Source organism: Myotis lucifugus, unplaced genomic scaffold, assembly GCF_000147115.1.
Source record: "Myotis lucifugus unplaced genomic scaffold, Myoluc2.0 scaffold_4, whole genome shotgun sequence".
NCBI classification, from domain to species: domain Eukaryota; kingdom Metazoa; phylum Chordata; class Mammalia; order Chiroptera; family Vespertilionidae; genus Myotis; species Myotis lucifugus.
Window position 1 is genome coordinate 1,505,773 of NW_005871052.1, and position 12,088 is coordinate 1,517,860.

Here is a 12,088-nt window from a genome sequence, read left to right on the forward strand (position 1 = left end):
AATTTTTTAAATTCTTAACTTGTACTGTTGCTAATGCACAAAATTCTACATGTTAATCTGCAGACCAAATTGCCTAAGAGCAACTTTAAGTGAAAAGTCTCTTAATAATGAACCTTACAGCAAAACTTTAAATAAATTTGTACAACCTTGAAGTGCAATAAATGCTTTTTATTGTATGCTCATTTCAATGAGTAACATTTAGAAATAATCCCACGTAACAGAGACAATCTTATTTTACAGCGTGTACAGCATTTACAGTCACATAACACACAATTTTAGATTTTCCAAATTTAATATTCTGAAGTTAAGAAAGATAAAAAATTTATTCTCAAGAAACTGATTCTTATCTGGTGCAAAAAAACAGAAAGGTGAACATTAGTTGAAATACAAAGCCACAATATAGTATGAAGTAAATTACATTTTAATAATGTTGAACAGCTGAGTGTAAACATGAAGCAACTAAAACTTAAAGTACACATCATATGCAATACATTTATGAACAGGATTTCATTAAATTTCCCTAAACCAGCTTTTTATATTAAGCGCCATTTTGATTTCCAGCATGCTAACACAAAGCGTTGTTAAAGGGATGCATATTTTAAATTTATACACTGTAAACTGAATATCCACTTCTGAATTCTATTGGCAGCACAGTGTTTTCTTAAATACTGCATAAACACTGCCTCGTATTGAAAATGCATGTTAATTATATGGTATATATATAGATTTTAAAAATCAAAATTTTCAAGAATGGCATAAAATTGCACCTTTAAACATTAGAGCAAGTAAGGCTAGAACCATCATACTTGCTAATTGTCCTAAAAAAACCTAAACATTATAATATTTAAGAAAACTGAGTTCTCTCAATTTAATCTTTAGATCATTAAGAAATATAGTGCTAACTTTGATTGCAACACTACTGGTTGCATTCGTTTTAGAAAGCCATATTTGACTCAAATATACGCTTGTCATATATGCCATACTGAACAATAATCAACTCAAACAGCATAAAAAAGGGAACTTTAATCCTTAGATTTTAGCACAGAATGCTTTATTTTAAACATCCTGTCCTGTGATAAAATTTTAGCAGCTCTGAAATTCTTTTTAATAGTATTGAATTAATCTAACCTGTTTTTCAGTGAAAGTTATTTTAATGAATACATAAACTTTTAGATTTCTGGAATTCAATTTCCAGGTACCATATAAAAGGCTCAATGACAAAATGCCTGATTGATGACTGCATTTTATTTCCCACCCCATTTCTAAAATTGCATAAAAGTGAGGCTTGTCATAGCAAAGCACTGCTAAACTCCTAAATTATGTAAGATTTTTTTCAGAATCATGTCTCTAGTATGATCAGCCAAATAAAGTCATTGTCTTTGCTCTTCCCTTCTGTAGTTTATGCATATAATCCTATTAAATTGACACTTAATAGGTTTTTCTACAACCATTCTATAGTGCTTCTTAAATTCTTTAAGTAATTTTCAAAGGGCTATGAGATACCCTGTCAATTCAAATATTTTTAATACAAAGAATGTAAAGTTATGATTTAATATCAACTTTGTAACCAGATGAAAAGGTTTATGAAATTTTACTGCCATATAGCATGTCATATTTTCCAGAGTTTCTTTCTTTATATTGGTCTTATTACATAAGAGCCTCCTTGTGGTGCCTCATAATATGCTGATTTTTTTCTGATGGTCTTCGGAATCCCTTTTTGCAGAATTCACACCTGTGTGGATAGTCTTTTGTATGTATTGATATCACATGTCGTTTAAAGCCAGATGCATCTGTTGTACTGTACTCACAATACTCACATTGGTAAATCTTCCTTCCAGTGTGGGTCTTCATATGCTTTTTCAGCTCATTTTGTTGTCTGAACCCTCTCTTGCACCTTTTACACTTCAATGACTGATCCTTAGTATGAACTGAAAGGATATGACCACTAAGAATAAATGGATCTGATGTTTTAAAGTCACAGTGCCTACACTGATGAATCTTCCTACCCTTATGGATATCACTATGCTTTTTGAGCTCAGAAGGACGATGGAAACCTTTATCACAAACCTCACATTTGTGAGGAAAATCCTTAGTGTGGACAGATATGATGTGCCGCTTTAGATCACTTGAGTTGGTGCTCTTATGGTCACAATGAGGACACTGGTGTGTCTTATGTCCTTGAAATAAATCCAGATGGCGTTGAAGCTCCCTTTCCTCACCAAATGCTTGGGGACAATGCTCACATTTATATGGCAAATTATTACCATGCTTAGACTTAATGTGAGTTTTCAGATTTGATTGATCTGCACACCTGAAAACACAATACTGACACTGATATGGCTTCTCACCAGTATGGGTTCTCATGTGTTTTTTGAGTTCAGAAGGATGTCGAAAGCCCTTCCCACACTCAACACAAACATGTGGAAAATTCTTGCTGTGAACAGCCAGTAAATGTCTGTTTAATAGTCCTTGTTCTGCAGTTTCATAGTCACAGTATTTGCACTTGTGCATCTTCGGCTCCTTATCTCTTAGTATAAGTTTATTTGAACTCAGTGGACTAGCCTCTCTGTATCTTCGTGTATATTCTGTAAACTCATGGGTTTTGTCAACTTTGTTTATAAGCTTATGGCTTTCTAAGTGGTTATGGAAACTCACTTTCTTGTTAGTTGTAAAGTCACAATCTGTACACTGATATTTTTTTCTCATCAAATGATCAGGATGATTCTTCATGTGGCTTTTCAAGAATCCCCTTGATTTAAACTTTTTTGTGCAAATATGGCAAGGATATACTGTCAAGGGTTGTCCATCAGGGCCTATTATAACAGCTAGATTAAAAAAAATAGGGAAGTTGTGACATTTAGCCAGACTGTTTAAAAGATTTTACAACAAAAGTGCCAATATTCACACTGTGAGAACTATACTAGTAGAATAAAATTTTCTAAGGTAAAATGCACATTAAAAGCAATTTATGATAAAATAGCTCACACAAATTAATGAGCAGCACTCTACTATATATTATTCATCTGCCAAAATACTATATCACATGCACTTTGTAAACTAGAAACAGGTACCCTTTATTGTTAAACCAACCTGACAATTCCCTTTTAAAACACCATTTGGGTAAAGAGCAAACAAGTATAGTTTTATTAAGTATGAGTCAAACACATTTAAAGAAACACAACTATTTAGATCAAACATAAACAGGTATGTGGGAGTAGAGCTATACTATAAACAACTGATATTTTCTTCAGTTACAAAAAAATAACTCCACTTTTCAAATTATTATAATATCAATAAAGCAAAGTATTAGTATTTTACCTGTTTGCCACTGCCTCATTTCTCCTCTTCTCCTCTTCTTGGCTTTTTGTTTAAGTACTTTATTTGTATTAATGCTATCACAAATTTGAAGGTACTGTGCTGCTGTACTACTTCTGTTTTCTAATGTTGAGTCCAAAGTATTTCCTGAAAAATTGATACACAATTAAACTACATATAGTTATACATTTTTGGATTTTGTTAGATGAATTACTAGAGATGACATGGCAGCAGGTTGCCCTTATGGTACTGAATCTAACATTGTGGTATTACATTCCACAAAGTATACCTATGTTATCCTCTATTACACTCTTATATACACACACATGTGCAAACACTTTAAATAAGATATTACATGATATTAATTTTAAAATATCCCAATTTATTCATCCTAAAGGAATAAACTGACAAGGTGAACGTAATATAAAAAGTTGTTATGATCCTAAACAAAATCTTGGCATCAGATCAATTTATCACCAATGAAGGCTGATGAAATTAAAGAGATTTAGAAAAGAAATACATGTGTCAGTGAACCTATATAGTCATGGTGACTATGTGTAACACATAAACATCTCATATATACGCTTTAGAATAGTTTACTTAATGTGAAAAGTATTAAGATGCATTTTAAGATAGATGTGGCAGGCAATGTCAGTGTGATCAGTGTATACAGAATAAAGCACTTAATATAATCTCAGTTGTCACAAATCTGTTGTGTTATGCAATTTAGTTTAAAAATGTAGACCTACAAAACTCTTTAGATTATATGCTGTAATTTTTGCCTCTCATCAATTCCTTTGAAATCTACATTTCAATATAGAGATTCAAATACCTCCTAAGGGTAAAAATGGAATAGACATACACTTTATCATAAGAAAAAGTCTCTTTGCTTAAGAAAAGAAAATGAACTATTAACCATGGTATAACACTATATAGAGTGTGTTAAAATAAAAAAAATTAAGCTGACACATGGATTTTATGTACCAGTTACATAAATCTACTGGCTGCAATACAAAAATAGAAAACAGTTCTGCCCCAAAGAAGATATTAATAAATAGTTGATATCATGGACAATTTTTACACTTCAGTCAAAATAATTTATATTTTATATATTTTTTCCATAACAGCCTTTTATAAAGCATGTGGTAAGTTACCTGGTATTGTATTTTAAGGTAAATGTAAATTAACAGCATTCACAGAATAATACAAATTATTTATGTAACTAATAAATAGGCAAATTCCTCTGTAACTAATTATATATGGTCAGGCAAGTAAAAGTCCAAAAAATGTGTCTGTACATATAAACTAATAACTCTTCATCTGACAAACAGTATACAAAATTGGCTATTTGACTTATAACTCACATATAAAGCTCTCTCACCTTGACAATCTTCATACCTTCTTGAAACTCTTCTTTCATCTACTAAAAAAAAAAAAGACTAATTAAAAACTGATATGTTGAGTATAATGATTACTAGCGGATCACATCTTTATCTACAAAATCTTACTCTGACCACCATTCCTTGAATTAAATTTTGTTGTTGACTTCTTCCATCCCATAGATTAGATAATTTCACACACTGAAAATAAGGCCTGCTGTCAGCATCCTTGGAACTGTAATATCCAGAAAAATCTTACTTTCTAAATAAAAACTGGGTAGATAATTCTGCAGAGTACCCTTAAAATTGAAGATTTTCAATGAAAAACTCTTGAATGAATAAACCCTTAGAAAAACCAAGTTAAGATAAATTAATACATTTGAACACCAAAATGTTTCAGAGTATACATGGACCATCTTGTAAATTAAGTAGGAACAAAATAAAGTAGAAAGAAAAAATAACTTGATAAATTTACTTTTTATAACCTGGGTTTTTGTTCCTTTTCAAAACCTCAAAATCTTATTATCTGTAGTGTTAATACATGAAAATACGATTTTCCAAAAGGGGAAGAATTTTCAAAGGCTATCCCTATTTTAGAAAAATTAAAAATTTTATGGCACTTACTTATATAGGTAGGATTTTAAATAAATCCTATTTGAAAAGCACAATGCATTAAGCAAGGTTCATTTTAAATAGCACAATATACGTGGTAGGAAAATCATGTAGGTAACTAGAGATGAATCAGTCCACAGCAAAACATGTATAATAATAAAAGCATAATATGCAAATTGGACGAACAGCCCAACAGCAGAACGACTGTCCAGATGAAGCTGGAGCTGTGAGGGCCGAGCCCCTTGAACAATTTCGTGCATTGGGCCTCTAGTTTTATAATATTAGCCAATTCATAAAGGGTATGAGCACAACATATTTAATGACTTAAAGGCTGGTCAAATAGATATGTTATGTACTTATCAGGTGAAAAAATGTCAATGTCCTACCATATGCCACAGCCCAGACAACAGGGGCAATTGTTTTATTAACATTAGAGTCCTCAAGCTGAGTTTCAGGGAGATAAGTTTCTTCCTCTTCCCCTACAGTGATTTCCATATACTAGTAAACTTCATCTGCTATTTCAGCACAACCTAAATTTTAGAAATGCTTGTTTATAACCCTATTTAATAAATGGGTAAAAATTCCAAACAATTTAAATCTTTTAACTTTCATTATTTCAATTTGGTTAATTTAAAAATTACAATAGGCAATTTAGAAGCTAGTGCCACTGGGAGAAAGTAATTTATCAAAATTATTTTTCTCCTCTTAGAACATAGTCCTCCTATAAAAATGGCTTTTAGATTATATAAAATATGTGTGCTTGAAATATACTGACTGATTTTATAGTCCATTGGCATAACTATATTAAAAGAATTGTATTCCATAATTCTGCCTGATAGTTATTTGGAACTCAGAAAGCATTTCCTGTAGCATCAATACTAGAAAAGTGGTCCATGATATCTCACATATTGCAACTTACATACGGTACTGTATATTCAATGAAAAATGGTCAAAAATATTAATAATGAAAACATTTTAAATTAAAGTCAAATATATGTATAGATATATAAAACATATTACATGTCATATATATATTGTTGGTGCTCAAGAATATGTGGACGCCCTTTCAGTCAAAAGATAGGATTTTCTGAGACTTTATTAAAGGGAAAAAGCAATAAATGAGATTCATTAAATTGTCTTGAATTTATGCTTTTCCTTTCATTCACATAATGAGATCTTCTATTCCCTACAGAAGAAACAAGGGACACATGTGGGGAAAAAGTACTCCTCTTCTTCTCAGTTTCTGTTCTTTCAATTAACCAGAAAAAGTCATTGGTGTAAGTTACACAAATTCCCATGGAATTCTGGAATCAGGTAACCTAAGTCTCCATCTCCCACCTTCTACTGTGCCCCTTTACTTACTTACCAATGATGAAAAAATAAAAATAAAGAATTTAGAGACCAAATAGAAATTATTTCATTTAACTCTCTACCTCTTCAATCAAATCCTTTAGACGAATTTGTTTCAATATTTTCAGGTATAGTATATTATTTATGTTTGGAATTAGAATCCAGTTCCCCGTGGCTTTTAAGGGAAGGAAATTTGAGGAGTGGGGATCAAAATGCAGTATAGGTAAAGATGGGTACTGTCAAGGTAATGCACTTAAGTGGAGGCTCTTGCCCTTCTAGGGCAAAACAAAGCAGTTTTTGTCTTAGTATGGCAAGAAGACAGAAGAAGCCTTAGGGAAGGGCTGCATTCCTACAAAGAAGTGAGAAGAAAGTAAGCAGAGAATAAAATGTCTTCATAAGGAAATGGCAGGAAAGGAAATCTGAGGATCTTTTATCACTCTGTGATACTCAGCCCTAAGAAGCCTTAAATAGCAACTACTTGGAGACTATCAAAGGAATCATAAGTAAAGATCCTGGCAGCTTGACTTGGAAAAATACTTACTCAACTAATCCCTCAGGGATAGTAGGCAAACAACTAGTTTTCCCTTTCACTGCTAAATCCAGATAAAGGCCAACAGTGGTAATTGCCATGTGGAAAGAACAGTGGCAGTAGAGTGATAGATAGGAATTCAAACCCTACCTTCCTCACTTAATATTGGAATGACCTTGGGTAATTACTTAACTTCCCTGAGCATTTTTTCCCTGTATAAAACAGGGATAATACCACCTACTTCACAGATGAGGTGTGAGAATTAAATGAGATAATATACACATGACATATCCATTAACACAGAGAAAGTAGATTCTCCATAATTCCCTGTGTCTTTGTGGGTTCTACTGAAGCCAGCAACAGTATATTGCTGATCTCTGTATCCCTGGTATCTGGACATACTATTTCATATTTGCTAATTTGAGCAATACATGTATGTATGGATAATCAAAAGGACCCTTCCCTTTTAAATTATTTTAAGCAAAGGGTCAAGCTTATTTTAGTGACTTTTTTTTCCTATATAGTGCTTGTATTTCTGGGAATACTTTATTTTTTAAAAGAATGCATGATGGCTACTAATAAGTCACTCCAGTGCCCTTTTGTTCTTACTGATATCATCTTCTTCTTGAGAAGAATCTTTAACCGCCATGTAAACCATCTTCTCCCGTTGCATTCGGCTCTGGTCAAGCACTCCAGCTACAGAATGTCCATTGGTGTACTCACTCTCTGTGACAATTTCTGTTCCACCTTAAAAAATTAAAACACATATCAAAATAGAGAAGTATCATGGAATAATTTCTTAAATTAATGAGAATATAATAAATATTTTTTAGAAAAATATTCTTCCAAAATATTCCAATACAAATTTCTAAATGTCAAGAAAATTTTCTTATAATTTACAGTTTAACTTTTTATACATCACTGACAAATAACAAATATAACACATCACACTTATACGCCAAGCATTCTATAAGACCTTTACATGCATTTACCCATTTAATCTTCACAAAAGCCCCATGAGGTAGTTATTATCATTATGGCTTACTTTACGGATGAGAACACTAAGGCAGAAGGACGTTAAGTAAATCACAAAAGGCCACTCAGCTAAATGGCAGAACTAGGACTGAAATCCAAGCAGGCAATTCTAGCCTGCCCTTAAATACTCATTATCATTTTCACCAATAAACTAAATCCTCTCCACTCATTTGTTTTAATATATCAACTGTAATATTCTACTCATGTTTGAAAGAATCTAAGTATGATATATTCTCAATTCCTGTTTTATATTTCATATGCATTTTTATATTCCATCCCCAAAGAAACCTATAAAAAAATCTGCACTTTTAAGTCAATTTTAGTATAGTCTCTAGAAAAGATAAGAATAAGTTCTAATTATTACAGCAAAAAACTAAGTCTTTGTACCTATTTCAACATCATCTTCAGCCTCAGCTTTAAATATATATACTTTTATTACTTCTGAACCAAATCCATCTTCTTTAACATCTTGTGAACCATCACTGCCGATTTTTAATGGTGTGTTCCCCATATGCTCCAATTTCCCCCCAACATCATCCACTGTAAAATATAAAAAAGTATATATCTCAGTCAAAAAGTAACCGACATTTAGTGGGTGTTAAGCATAAGTGCAACAAGAAATAGCATGTTAACCACCTACACACTGTATTCATTTAATGACCTATTATACAACCATTAAAAGTGGTATGTTTCATGAAAAAAAGGAGTACAACAGATATACTACATGATGATCACATTATATAAAAATCTATTCACAGGTTTCAATTTATATATATATACATATACATATATATGTATATATATAACATTTAATACCTATATAGCTTTAATTATAATGGTTTGGGAAAGATAATCTTCCTTCACATTGAACATTTTAAGTTAAAACCTTATACCAAATTTAATAACATAAAAATTAGAACATTCTAACAAATGTGAGGTGATGCCTCATTGTCGTTTTAATTTGCATCTCTCAGGTGATTAGTGACAGCTTTTTTCATGTCTCTTGGCCATCTGTATGTCCACGTTAGAGAAGTGTCTATTTAGGTCCTTTGCCCATTTTTTAATTGGATTGTTTGTCTTCCTTTTGTTAAGTTGTATGAATTCCTTATATATTTTGGAAATTAACCCCTTATCAGATATATCATTGTCAAATATGTTCTCCTATGCAGTGGGCTCCCTTTTCATTTTGTTGATGTTTTCTTTTGCTGTACAGAAGCTTTTTATTTTGATGTAGTCTCATTTGTTTATTTTCTCCTTAGTTTCCCTTGCCCTAGGACAGTGGTCGGCAAACTCATTAGTCAACAGAGCCAAATATCAACAGTACAACGATTGAAATTTCTTTTGAGAGCCAAATTTTTTAAACTTAAACTATATAGGTAGGTACATTGTTATTAACCTACCTATATAGTTTAAGTACTGTTGATATTTGGCGCCTCCCTCGTGCTGCGTATCCCGCAGCCCGCCTGCGCCGCGTCTCCTGTCGTCCAACTGACCGACACCCCCCACTTCTTCTAACGCCACTTCTTCAAAATAGACTCACCCAGGCCGAAAACTGACTTCGAAGTTTCAATTGCACTGTACGTGCGCCCACACGTGGTATTTTGTAGAAGCGCCACACTCAAGGGGGCAAAGAGCCGCATGTGGCTCGCGAGCCGCGGTTTGCCGACCACTGCCCCAGGAGATGTACACTGTCAGAATGGCTATCATCAACAAATCAACAAATGACAAGTACTGGTGAGGATGTGAAGAAAAGAGAACTCTATTACACTGCTGGTCAAATGCAGACTGGCATAGCCACTATGGAAAACAGTATGGAATTTGGTCAAAAATTTAAAAATGGAACTGTCATTTGACCCAGTGATCCCACTTCTAGGAATATATCCTAAAAAAACATGAAACACCAATCAGAAAGAATATATGCACCCCTATATGCAGCACAATTTACAATAGCTAAGATCTGGAAACAGCACAAGTGCCCATCAATAGATGAGTAGATAAAAAAGCTGTGGTACATGTATGCCATGGAATACTATGCAGCTGTGAAAAAGAAGGATTTCTTACCATTTGAGGCAGCATGGAAGGACCTGGAGAGTATTATTTTAAGCGAAATGTGCCAGACAGAGAAATACAAGTATCATATAATCTCATTCACATGTGAAATCTAATGAACAAATTAAACTGATGAACGAAATAGATCCAGAGACATAGAAGCATGGAACAGATTGAAGAATCTCAGAAGGAAGGCAGGGGTGGGTAATGGGGTGAGATTAACTGGGAAACTTATATGCATATATGCATAGCCCATGGACACAGACAATAGTGTGGTGAAGGCCTGGGAGGGGCAGGTGTAGGGTGTATCAGGTCAATGGGAAAAAATGGAGGGGGGAGCCATCTGGAATACTCTCAACAATAGAGATAGATAATTTTTTTAAAAAAAAATAGTGGTCATAAAATATGCTCACATAAAAATTCCCAAATTTGCCGAAACCGGTTTGGCTCAGTGGATAGAGCGTCGGACTGCAGACTGAAAGGTCCCGGGTTCGATTCCGGTCAAGGGCATGTACCTTGGTTGCGGGCACATCCCCAGTGGGAGATGTGCAGGAGGCGGCTGATCGATGTTTCTCTCTCATCGATGTTTCTAACTCTCTATCTCTCTCCCTTCCTCTCTGTAAAAAATCAATAAAATATATTTAAAATAAATAAATAAAGCAGTAAATAATAAAATTAAATTAAATTAAATTTAAAAAAAAATTCCCAAATTTAAAAAGTTGTATTTCTAAAACCAAGTAACATATGGAATTTAGGATTGGAAAAAAAAGAGGGAACACAGGAAATACCTAGTTTTATAAAAAGGGCTTTTCAGAAATCATTACAAAATAAAATCTTAGTACATATCTTAATTTCTGCTGATTCAATGGAAGGCAACTTCAAACCAGAAATTTGGTACATTTCTAGATTTACTAACATATGCTATACTTCAAAATCATATACATAGGTAAAGCAATATTATTTGAGAATATTACTTACATTTTAAGTATACTTTAAAAATTTGATTCTTTGCCATACATGCAGCCTTTAAGAATATTAGTTTCACATGAATACTATGCACAAATTGTGCAATGAACATATTAATACACTCTCTTCTTTTACTATAAATATTAAACAACATATTCCCACCAAAAATTAAATGCTTATCCATTTTTATTTTAATGTTTGTCCCTAAGAAACCGAAATGTAATCTGAATTGAAAATCTGTTCTTCCCTATTATGTACATCATAGTGCCGAATATGAAACATAAAATTGTGAAGTCTCTGACTACATTTAAACAATTCCAGAAGTACTAAAAACGGAATAAATAGTGACACTATAAAGTCATCAACCCATTACTCTTAATAAATGAAGATCAACTTTATGTTCTTTGTTTCATGTAGAATAACTTCCTTATGTATTTCCTGCAATCAAGGGTTTCTGGTGATAAGATACCTCAGCTACCGTATGGATAGGAACATTTTTATTTCTCCTTCATATTTAAAGGATAATTTTGTTAGATATATTATTCGTGGCTGGTAAGTTCTCTCTTTCAGACATTTAAATATTTGGTTCTAATCTTTTCTGGCTTGTAGAGTTTCTGCTGAGAAGTCTGATGAAATTCTGATGGGTTTTCCTTTGTAGGTCACTTCTTTCTTTTCCCTGGCTGCTTTGAGAATTTTTTCTTTGTCATTAATTTTTGACAGCTTCAGTAACAAATGCCTTGGAGAGGGCCTCTTTGGATTGAGGACACTAGGTATTTGGTTTGCTTCTTGGATTCAAAGATCTAGTTCTTTCCATAGGTTTGGAAAGTTCTCATCCACTATTTGTTTGAATAGA

The 12,088-nt window shown here is 33.0% G+C and overlaps 1 protein-coding gene across 4 annotated transcripts in view; it reads right to left on the reverse strand.

Moving 5' to 3' along the window:
• Positions 1-147: 147 nt before the first annotated feature.
• ZNF711 (zinc finger protein 711) overlaps positions 148-12,088 on the reverse strand; it is a 39,885-nt gene continuing 27,944 nt past the window's right edge. For 3 of the 4 annotated variants that reach the window (XM_014465002.2, XM_014464992.2, XM_014464999.2), the window contains exons 4-8: positions 8,608-8,760; positions 7,795-7,932; positions 4,697-4,738; positions 3,319-3,462; positions 148-2,825 (exon numbers count right to left, since the gene is read on the reverse strand). In XM_014465002.2, the coding sequence (XP_014320488.1) occupies positions 1,648-2,825; positions 3,319-3,462; positions 4,697-4,738; positions 7,795-7,932; positions 8,608-8,760 (1,655 nt within the window). In that variant the 3' untranslated portion in view covers positions 148-1,647. The remainder of the gene's footprint in view (positions 2,826-3,318; positions 3,463-4,696; positions 4,739-7,794; positions 7,933-8,607; positions 8,761-12,088) is intronic. The other variant, XM_014465006.2, reaches the window with a different exon arrangement.